General features: G+C 38.3%; 1 protein-coding gene across 1 annotated transcript; it reads left to right on the top strand.

Moving 5' to 3' along the window:
* The first annotated feature begins 6,129 nt into the window (after positions 1 to 6,129).
* On the top strand, positions 6,130 to 11,579 carry PTCHD3 (patched domain containing 3). Its single transcript, XM_034990148.1, has 2 exons — positions 6,130 to 7,116; positions 10,051 to 11,579. The coding sequence occupies exons 1-2, from the start codon at positions 6,909 to 6,911 to the stop codon at positions 11,577 to 11,579; spliced, it is 1,737 nt and encodes a 578-aa protein (XP_034846039.1). The 5' UTR covers positions 6,130 to 6,908.
* The last annotated feature ends 429 nt before the right edge of the window (positions 11,580 to 12,008 follow it).

The raw sequence follows: 12,008 nt of genomic DNA, 5'->3' as shown, positions 1-12,008 counted from the left end.
TTTTTACATTTTCAGACATATTTTGTAACCTAGCATATGATCTATTCCAGAGAATATTTCACGTGCCCTTGAGAATAATGTATATTCTGCTATCATTGGGTTGAGTGTTCTATATATCTCTGTAAGGTCTAACTGATTTATAGTGTTGTCCATTTCTTATGTTTCCTTATAGATTATTTGCCTAGGTGTTTTATTTATTATTGAAAATGGTATACTGAATTCTCCAACTATTACTGTAGAGCTACCTATTTCTCTCTACAAGTCTGTCAAAATTTGCTTCATGTATTCTGGGTCTCTATTGGTGGTGCATGTATGTTTGTAGTTTTTATATCTTCTTGATGAATTGGACTTTTTATCAATATATAATGTCCTTCTTTGTCTCTTTTAATCATTTTTAAAATAAAATCTATTTCATCTTATATTAGTATATCCACCCCTGCTGTCCTTTGGTTACTATTCGTATGAAATATCTTTCTCCATCCTTTAACTTTCAGTTTGTTTATGTCTTTGGATCTAAAGTGAGTCCCTTGTAGATAGCAGATAGTTGAATCATGTTATTTTATCCATTTTGTCAATCTCTACGTTTTGACTGGAGAGTTTAATACATTTACATTTAAAGTAACTGCTGACGGGGTGGAAATTGGAGGGGGAGATGAACCATGAGAGACAATGGACTCTGAAAAACAAACTGAGTGTTCTAGAGGGGAGGGGGGTGGGAGGATGGGTTAGCCTGGTGATGGGTATTAAAGAGGGCACGTTCTGCATGGAGCACTGGGTGTTATGCACAAACAATGAATCATGGAACACTACATCAAAAACTAATGATGTAATGTATGGTGATTAACATAACAATAAAAAAATTTTTTAAAAAGTAACTGCTGACAAGGAAAGACTTCTGCTATTTGGCTATTTGCATTCTGTGTATCTTATAGCTTTTTGTCCCTCATTTCATCCATTATGCCTCTTGAATGTTTAGTTTCAATTTTTCTAGTGAGCTGTTTGATTCTCTTGTCATTTCCTTTGGCAATGATTTTGTGAGATTTTCTTACCATGGAGATTCATATAATTCTAAATTTTAAACAACCTACATTAAATTGATACCAGCTTAACTTCAAAAACACACAAATATGGTGGGACCTGGGTGGCTCAGTTGGTTAAGTGTCTGACTCTTGGTTTCAGCTCAGGTCATGATCTCATGGGTGCTGAAATTGAGCCCCACAGCAGGCTCTGTGCTCAATGTGGAGTCTGCTTGAAGATTCTCTCCCTCTGCCCTTCCCCCCACTCATGCTCTTGCTCTCTCTCAAATAAACAAATCTTAAACATAACATTATTTTAATTTATTATTATAAATTCAAACATTTTTTAAATTTCCTTATCAGTGTTCTCCTTTAACTCTGTCAGCATATTTAGAACAGTGTTTATAGTGTTTGTTTAGTAAGGCCTATCTCTGTCTTTACTCAAGGATTATTTCTGTTGATTTATTTTGTTTCATACATATTTTGAGCCACTTTCCTCTTTCTTTGTATACCTTGTGATTTTTGTTGTTATTGTTGTTGAAAACTAGACATTTGGCTGTCATAATGTAGTAACTGGAAATCAGATTCCCTCTTCCCTAGAGTTTTCTGTTGTTTTTTAATGTGTTTATTTAAGACTGTAGTTAGTCCATTTTCTTAGTGATTTTCCCAAACTATTATTGTAAAGACTGTAATTCTTGTTTTTGTAGTTTTGAAGTTTCTGTACCTTAGCTTGTTTGTGTTTAGCTAGTGTCTTGACATAGATTTCCTTGGATGCCAGGAGCTCTCTCACTTTTTGCAAAGTGGTTCTATGCCCTGGACCCTCTTTCAGCACTTAGCAAGGCTTACACTGTGCCTAGGGATCAGCCCTAGGTGAAAGCTTATGGTCTTCTCAGGTTTTTTTCTGAGCATACATCTTGCCCTGAGCAACTTTCTAAATTCCCCAGTATACCTGAGTGCTTTTTACTGTCCTAAATTCCCAGAGAAATGCTACTCATCTTTAGCCATAAGCAGTCTTTTGTATTTTTGAGCTGTAATCTTTTGCTCCATGCACTTGAGGTTTGGTAATTAAACTTGTGGCATTTCCAATTTTCTCAACCTGAGTTGAGTTAGACAAAACAGAGGGGTGCTTCGCATCAGTCCTTCAGGTAGCCCCCAAACATGTTAGAACAGACATAAAATATTTTAGGAATACGATCTGCTCTGCTTCCTCCAGAAACAGGGAATTGGTTCCATACTGGTAACATGAGCTGGTACGGCTTTAAGACTGCCACTGCCTTAACGCTGTGGCAACCTTGAGCCTGTGGCCACTTTAACACATCTGCCACTTTATGGTCACTGCCACTTTAAGACTTCTACCACACTGGAGAGGGACAGGGACAGGGCATGTAAATTCACTACAAAACCTTCCTACAATTTTGAAGTGCTCCCCCACCTTTTCTTTTATTCAACACTTGCTTAGTTGTTGTAAGCTTTTGACTACATTTCAGAGTTCACAGAATTCTGAAAATATATGCTTGTTTTCCTATATTTCTGGGGCTTGGGTGGGGTGATGAGACTTGGGAAATTCCTACTCCAGGTTTTGCTGATGTCCAGCACTAAACTCTTATTTTTTAAACTTTTTTTCCCCATTAGCAATAGGGTGAAATCAGAGAGAATAGTAAAAAGAAATAAAGAAATTGTGGCCAGGGATGCCTGGGTGGCTCAGTCAGTTAAACGTCTGCCTTCAGCTCAGGTCATGATCCCAGGGTCCTGGGAGCGAGCCCCACATCTGGCTCCTTGCTCAGCAGGGAGCCTGCTTCTCCCTCTCCCTCTGCCTGCTACTCCCCCTGGTTGGCCCTCTCTCTCTCTGTCAAATACATAAATAAAATCTTTAAAAAAAAAAAGAAAAGGAAAAAAGAAATTGTGGCCAGTTTTGTTTGATTTGGCGTATGTTGTTTATCTTACATATTGTGCCAATTATGACTAATTATTCCATTTGGAGGCAGATATGCTGATAGAACTAAACAACAGTCCTTATTTCTATTATAAGTTTGAACTAGCACTTCTAAGTATATAAAAAATTAATCTTTAATTTAACTGACTTAGGTATCTTCATTGTTCTGATGTGGGGTTTACCTTGTTAAGCACTTAAAAATTGTTATCTAGGCATTAGGGTTGACTTGGGCTCTTTTGATCAGAAAGCTAAAATATGAAAAATATCAGCAAAACAAAAGAATTTAGGTATAGAAAGAACCCCACAGATTATATCATTCCAGTGATTCTCACAGCAGTCACAGAGAGAACTCTAAACCCATGTATTCTGAGGCCCTGCCCTATTGAGCCAAGTCTCTGGGGGTTCAGTTAGAAAATCTGTATTTCAAAAACTTCTCTAGTTGATTCTCATGTGTAGGTTGGCTTGCAAACATTCTAGATTTTAAGGTAGAGAAAAATGAGGCCCCAGGAGGTAAAGGGAGTTAACCACAGTGGGTACTTCTTTCAAGTCAATAAACTATTTCACAACTTTGTTATTCTGGAAAGAAAGACCACATACCCTAGAAAACAAACCAAAATACTAAAGAGGAAGGGTAGGAGGGAGGGAGAGAGGGAGGAAGAATGGGGAGGGGAAAAGACAAAATTCAGTCTTGTTAAAGTCAGTAGAGTAAAAAAAAAATGTTAAACTAGTGTGGAATCTACAAGGTACCAACAACTGGTTTGACACAAGTTTTCTACTAGATAGTTGGTTCTGAAGATACAAGTTTATACCAATTCCTGCTTATCTTTACAAATGATTATGGACAGTAATACAGAAAATCTTATACCAAAGGCAATTAGAAAATGATTTATATTTATGTCTCTTTGAAGACTTTATGTGGATGTAACCAAGATACTGAACACATGGGACTCATGAGGTATAAACATACAGCAACTTGATTTTGGTCTCCCTTTGTTCCCTTTAAGTTTTGTAGGTAGAGCAAGTTCTTCCTCTGTCCCATGAAAACTCAGGCAGGTCCTGTGACTTTTGTGGTCATTCTTAGGTAAGACAAAATGCTCCATTCAGAACTAAAATGTCCGTGTCCATGTAATAAACAAAAGTGGTAACTAGATTTGAAGCTAAGTTTCCCCCCAGCACTCTTAGCCAGAGCATGCTGCGCGGGATAGTCCTCAATGGGGAAAAAGGGGATTCACTAGCCCTCCTCTATCACTTCTATCCCTACTTTTCATCTTGCTAAGCTGCCTCCTGGGTTGGAGCATGCCCAAGGAGAAGAGGAAAGGGAGCAGGAAAATTCTTAAGGTACAGATGCTGCCATGATGGTTCAATTCGATGATTCAATTCAATTTCAAGCCTTCTCTGGGCTTGAAAATAAAACTAATTCTCCTATGAATGTGTTTGTAAGTTCCTTGGACATCTCCCACTCCTACCCCTCTGTTATCACTGAGAATCTCTTATTTCTGTTCTGGGCGGGGCCTCCTAGACAGTCCCTAAGACATTGCCTATCCTGCTTGTCTCAGATACTTACATATGAAGGTTATTCCTTGCATGCATGCATTTACCTCACACAGAACCCTTATTTGAACACATTTTAGGATTCTATATTTGTTGTCTTATAGTGAAGTCATATGAACAATAGTAAGACTTTTTCAAGTTTATGCTCTAATTTAAACCTTATTCAAGTAGTGGTATATTGAGCTTCTAGACTATTTCAAAATTGTCTAACATTTTGGAAATGACAAAACTTACCCCAAATATTAGATCAGTTTCTGAAACAATCTGGGGAAAATCTTTCCCTTCTCAAATACACTGTAAATTATTGTTTACTCATGGGAGACATCATTACCTTTCAAGGAAGATGTGGATCTCTCACCAAACATACAGATTGTTTTCTAAGAGCAGTAATTTCTAATTTAGCCCTTCTCTGCTAAGTGAATAAAAAATTCAGAAGATTGGCCATTTTGCTGCCAGTGATGCCCAAATCGGCCTGAGCACTGGAATCGTATGAGGAAAGTTTTAGACATAGAGACTCAGCAGCTTCACTACAAACCTACTGAATCGGGATCTGCATAGCTAGGTTCCAGGAAATCTAAAGTTCTAAGACTCTCCTAGGTCATTCTGATAAACTGCTTAAAACAAAATCCTTCTGGGGGACTGGAATATCTGCAAGTGTATTCACCAAACTCCTATAGTGTTCCACTTTCAAATCTTTTCTTCCATTGTCTAATGAACATTAAAATAAAGGTCACTGAGAGAAAGTCAATGACTTTCAGCAACTCAGCAACTAGTCAAAGTAAAGTCATACTCCCCCATCTGAAAAATTCACACCAAAAAATCTGGAAACTTGAAAGAAGGAATAGAAATAAATGTCATATGTAACTTTTATCCTGCTTAATATTTCTGATTTCAGAGTTCATCTTTGTCACTTTCTTCTTTTAAACTGCTATAAGCCAGTAGTGTTTTAAGAAAGTATTCATTAGGGCGCCTGGGTGGCTCAGTTGGTTAAGCAACTGCCTTCGGCTCAGGTCATGATCCTGGAGTCCCTGGATTGAGTCCTGCATCGGGCTCCCTGCTCGGCAGGGAGTCTGCTTCTCCCTCTGACCCTCCCGACCCTCCCCCCTCTCATGTGTTCTCTCTCTCAGTCTCTCTCTCTCAAATAAATAAATAAAAATCTTTAATAAAAAAAAAAAGAAAGTATTCATTATAGTCAAATTTTACTCTAACAAAGCAATTTACTTTTGCTCTGGAATTTTGTGTATGTGGTTGATTTGGGGTCCTGAATTTAACTCCTAGCACTGGTGGGCTGAAAAAAAGTGAAATACAACCATGGCGTAGAATTTTTTTTTCATAATAAGTTTAGCTACTTTATTGTTACAACAGTAAAAGGTCTTTAGTCGCGTTCCTGCTGTGTTAGAATCAGTGCTTCCATTTCCATAGTTGACTCCTAGTTTTCAATCCAAACTTCGTTTCTCTCTCTTCCTAAAAATATCTAGAGACGAGTATCAGTCATTTGTTTTGAAGCAGTTAACAAACAAGTGAAGTATAAAACCAGAGATTGTTGTCAATATTTTAAAACACAATGTGGAGGGCACCTGGGTGGCTCAGTCGGTTAAGCGTTGCCTTTGGCTCAGGTCACGATCCCAGGGTTCTGGGAACGAGTCCAGCGTCAGGCTCCCTGCTTCTCCCTCTCCCTCTGCCTGCCACGCCCCCTGCTTGTGCTCCCTCTCTCTCTCACTGTCTCTCTGACAAATAAATAAATAATCTTTTAAAAAAATGTAATGTTGTGGTTGTTGGGTAGGTCAAGTACTGAATCCATACTTTAAAATGCTGTCTATATATTCTCATTTCTGGGAAACAGGCACGTCTATGTTATTCAAAATGGACTACATTTCCAATTCTTTTGCAATTAGTAGCAACTTTTCTACAGCTCACTTCAGCAGTAGACAAGAATCCTGAACATGTTTTAGGAGGAGTCTTTCTACACTTTGCTAACCACAATACATATTGAACTGGCTCTGAAATACAGGAGCTCTTTAGGATTGCATCTATGGCTAGCTGGGGTCAAGGGTTGGGTGAAAAGAGCACTGGGTATAGGTACTTTCTCAGCTACAGCTTGCCCTCCCTTTGCTGTTGTATTCCATTTACACCCTTTGAAGAGCAGAGTGGAATTGACCATTGGGAGTGCTTTAGTATATCTTTGTGGTTCTCAACTACCAGTCAGTGGGGAGTAGTGCTTGCTCAGCTGCAAAAGAATCACCCAGGAAATTTGGTAAAAGCACAGATAACTTTTCTGTTCCCTCTCTCCTTTTTCCCACTTGGTCTGGGATGGTGCCTGGGAGTTAAAGGTCTCCAATAGACAGGCCTGGGAATTATTGCCCAAGAGCTTTCTGACCAGGTGTCCAAGTCGAGAATGTTATAAACTGATGGAATTTCAGTATAGAAGCTACCACCACAGATCTCATGATTTTTCCCTCCAAATTTACAGGTGTGACTGTGTATGCAACAAAATGTGGGTTGCAGCCTTTGGAGTGATTTCTGCGGCCTTGGCGATGGTGAGCAGCTTTGGCCTGATGCTGTACATTGGGGTGCCATTTGTGATCATAGTTGCAAATTCACCGTTTCTTATTCTGGGTGAGTAAAACAAAACATGAGACTCCACATCATATATGTGGGGGTGCGGGGTAGATAAGGGAAGGAGTTTAGGTTAGATTAAGCAAAATAATTATATTTAAGTGGCTCTATAGATCCAAAATGAGGTGACAGGAAAAAAGAAAGTCAAATTGAATTATGTGTCCTTAGAGGTAGAAAAGTCTAGTACCCCAAATGGAAAAACACAGACAAGGGACATGAACAGGCGGTTCACACCCCAAAAGTCCAAAATATGAATCACTGGAAATATAAGAAAAAAATAATTTGATCTCTCAATTAACTGAAGGATGAAAATTAAACCAAAAGTGAGACACCTTGTTTTCTTATCAGATTAATAAATATCAGCAAGATTGAAGGAAGGTTGTATGGAAATGAACACTCATTCTGCTACGGGACAATTATAAACTGGTACACCCTTCTTTTAGTCCAGTTTTGCAACAAATCAAAAGACTTAAAAATTAAACAGGGAATGCCTTTGGCTTACTGATTCCACTTCTAGGAATTTGTCCTAGAAGTGCTTGGACAAGTGCTTAAAAAGTAGAAAAATTATGTTCATTTTGGCATTATGTAGAACGAGAAGGTTTTGAAAACCATCTAATCCCCTGATCAACATGGGATTGGGCAACTCAAATGTAACATATTAAAATTTTGAATCATATTCAGTCCTTAGAAAGAGGCAGATTTATAAGATATATAAGGTACATACAAGATATATAACCTCTACCAGAAAAATGTCAGTTGTGAAACAAGGTGTTCGAAATAGAGAGATACAGTTGTATGGGCGTAGTTGTATAGGACAAATTCTGGATGGATATATGTAAAAATGAAGGGTGGAATTACAGTTGTTTAAATTTTTTCTCTGTATTTTCCTGTACTTTCAGAATTTATAATAAGCATGAGAAAACAAAGGTGTTTATATTTGAGGAAGTAAGGAGCTTGGAAGAAGTAGTATTTAGTTTCCTAGGGGAGACACTGGATGTCTAGTACCCAGCCATACTTAGTCACTCAGTACCCCCCACGGCCCATGATAACTATGGTTAAGGTGTATATAATTGATTTAATGTAAACCAGAATTGTATAGTATGTGTATTCACGGGAGTGTGAATGGTTCTGTGTGTGTGTGTGTGTGTGTGTGTGTGATTTAAGCAACTCAAGCAAGAAATGTGTGAGGACAATTTCTGAATAAGGTTCTATAAATAATAAAACTAGTTTTTAAATGCCTCATAAATATCAATGAGTTCATTCTTGGTCCTTCGTACTTCTAATTCTTCCCTTTTGTCCAGCTGAGTACAACTGAAATCCTCAAGGCCGCTAGCCATGGCATGTCAGGACGCAGTTTGTGACCGGCTGTGTAGACTTGCGTTATTTTAGAGCCTTCTGCCTTCTTGATCATACCCATAGAACATCTGATCAGAGGCAAAGTTGCAATTCCTAGTACCCTCCCATGGAGAAGATCCCCCCAAATTGAAATGAAGATCAGCGTTTTATTCCACTTTTTGTGTTTACTTGTTTATTTTATTGAGTTTGTATCAATATACATGAGTGGAAGTAGTGTCAACTCTAGTAGAAAGCTTGAGGGACGTGAAATTTACCTGCAACATGCTCATGCTGTCCTTCCTAATCCCCTTTCTTCCTTCTAGTCCCCCTTTCCAAGTCTTCAGTGGTGATTTCAAAGTCCTCAAATGTTCTTCTGACCTCTCTATTCCAAACCAGTCATGAAACATCCCTGTGGAAAAGAATTACCTTAGTAGGCATTAATATGTAAGGGATTCTTAAGATTTACTTTGGTGGGCGCCTGGGTGGCTCAGTTGGTTAAGCGACTGCCTTCGGCTCAGGTCATGATCCTGGAGTCCCTGGATCGAGTCCCACATCGGGCTCCCTGCTCGGCAGGGAGTCTGCTTCTCCCTCTGACCCTCCCCCCTCTCATGTGCTCTCTCTCTCATTCTCTCTCACACAAATAAATAAATAAAATCTTTAAAAAAAAAAAAGAATTGCTAAAAAAAAAAAAGATTTACTTTGGTGCATATGTCTGACCTCAAGAGTACTTGCATTTTAGGGGCGCCTGTGTGGCCCAGTCGTTAAGCGTCTGCCTTCGGCTCAGGTCATGATCCCAGGGTCCTGGGATCGAGTCCCACATCGGGCTCCCTGCTCCGCGGGAAGCCTGCTTCTTCTTCTCCCGCTCCCCCTGCTTGTGTTCCCTCTCTCGCTGTGTCTCTCTCTGTCAAATAAATAAAATCTTAAAAAAAAAAAAGTACTTGCATTTTACTAACAATGCCTTAACCTGGGAAAGTAAGTTTAAATGATAACTTTCTGGGTACCAAAAACAGGCTAGGAGGAAAAGGGTGTGTGTGTGTGTGTGTGTGTGTGTGTGTGTGTGTGTGTGTGTGACGGAGAGAGAGAAAGAGAACTATATGGTGCCTCTCAAATCATACCACATTGATAGTTAGATGCTAACTGTAGAACAGATAAGTCCAGCTTATATTTTAAGCAACAGAATGTTGGCTTGATGTGTTTGTGCATCTGTATAAAATGGTTTATGAGGGAAAATGGTCTCTCAAGTAATCCAGTGGAATCAAAGATACACTGCTGCTACTCCTGCTTTGACTAACACCCACAACAGTTTCCTGACTCATCATTCAAACACCCTACATGAAGACTAGGAGTAGAGTATCCTGTGCTATGTACAAATAACGGGAGTACGTACAAAGCACAGAGTCGTCACAGAGGAGGGTGTGAATTCTGCTGTGGATTCATAGGCAACCAGAGAAAACAACAGGGAAAATAGTATCAAAGCACAGACTGGGCAAGATAAATAAGACATCTTATAAGAGATGGACAAAGAAGATGGTTTGAGTTTATGTGTTTAGTTTTTAATGGATATTAATAGGCATGAAGATTGTTTCCCTTTTTTAACAGGTGTTGGGGTTGATGATATGTTCATAATGATTTCTGCCTGGCAGAAGACTAGCCTCAGGGACAACATAAAACAGCGGCTGTCCAACGTCTATTCCAAAGTGGCTGTGTCGATTACGATCACCACCATCACCAACGTCCTGGCCTTCTATACAGGGATTATGACCTCTTTCAGGTCCGTACAATACTTTTTCATCTATACAGGAACAACCCTGCTCTTCTGTTATTTCTATAACTTCACCTGTTTTGGAGCATTTATGGCTCTGGATGGTAAAAGACAAGTAGTCTGTCTACGCTGGTTGAAAAAGCCAGAAACTCCTGACCAAAAATGTTCCTCATTGAAAAGGTCCTGCTGTCTCCCATGTGATTCTCTCCCAGATGAACAAGAAACTGATATCCATCCAATGAATTTCTTCTTTCGAGACTATTTTGGCCCTTTTCTCACAAGCACTGGGTCCAAATTTTTTGTAGTGCTTATATACATTTTGTACATCATAAGTAGTATCTATGGGTGTTTCCAAGTGCAGGAAGGTTTAGACCTTCGAAATTTGGCAAGTGACGATTCCTACATCACACCATATTTTAATGTAGAAGACGAATATTTTTTGAATTATGGTTCCAGGGTTATGGTTATTGTTACTGAAACTCTTGACTACTGGGATAAAGATGCTAGGCAAAAACTGGAAATATGTCTGGCAGATTTGGAAAACAGTGACTATGTAGATAAAAATCTCACAGAGTTTTGGTTACGAGAGTATGTGCAATATATGGAAAACAGCAAGCAAGATGTAAATGATAAGGACACTTTTATGAACGGTTTGCCCAATTTTTTAACACATTTTCCACTTTTTGTGTATGATATTAATATTTCATCATCACATGAAATCATTTCTTCCCAGGGCTTCATTCAGACCATGGGTGTTTCTTCTTCAACCGATAAGAAGATGACGTTATCCCAGTTACGAAGCAGAGCCAAAAAGTGCGAAATTCCCCTAATGGTGTATAACCAGGCATTCATATATTTTGATCAGTATACCGCAGTATTAGAAAACACTGTTCGAAATGTCATTGTTGCATCAACCGCTATGTTCATTGTTTCCTTATTGTTAATTCCTCATCCACTGTGTTCCTTGTGGGTGACTTTTGCTATTACTTCTGTGGTTGTGGGAGTAACGGGTTTCATGGCATTCTGGAATGTCAGTCTTGATTCCATATCCATGATTAATCTTGGCATTTGCATAGGGTTTTCTTTCGATTTTTCTGCACACATTTCTTATGCATTTGTTTCCAGCTCTAAGCCCTCAGGAAACCAAAAAGCAATTGAGGCATTGTATCTGCTAGGCTACCCAATGTTACAAAGTGCACTTTCAACAGTAATAGGGGTGTGTGTTTTATCTATAGCTAAATCATACATCTTCAGGACATTTTTTAAGATTATGTTTCTTGTTATGGTATTTGGGGCTGCTCATGGCCTAATATTTATTCCAGTATTCTTAACTTTTTTTTTCAAGGTTTGTTTGAGTATCTACTAACAAATCAAAGACCAATTATAGAATTCCTGATTGTCACAATACAATCTGATAAAAATGTACTATTAGAAATAGTCAATAAACTAAAAACAAAGGCATGTTTCCTTGGCTTGGAAATCCCATTTAAAAATGTCATGTAAAATATCCTGAGAAAAATCAATTAGTCTTACATTAAAATATCTTTACTAAATTAAGAAGTGTTGTCATCTTTATTATAGTCTATACAACCAAGCATAAGGTATGACTTTCCAATTATTTTTTCTTTTTGTTTCATTGTTAGAAGTTTATGCCTGGAATTCAAATATTTTATACATTATAATATAAATGGAATATTATTTTCATTGTACTTCCTATATCATTATTATGTAAAAGTACAACTTATTATTTATTCTCCCAGTCTGGGGGCTTTGTATGCATTTTCTTTTTTTTTTT

This window comes from Mirounga leonina, unplaced genomic scaffold (genome assembly GCF_011800145.1).
Source record: "Mirounga leonina isolate KUSES-001 unplaced genomic scaffold, KU_Mleo_1.0 Mir_505, whole genome shotgun sequence".
Classification (NCBI taxonomy): domain Eukaryota; kingdom Metazoa; phylum Chordata; class Mammalia; order Carnivora; family Phocidae; genus Mirounga; species Mirounga leonina.
Note: the sequence above shows the minus strand (reverse complement) of the source record. Positions and strands in the feature narration are given on the sequence as shown.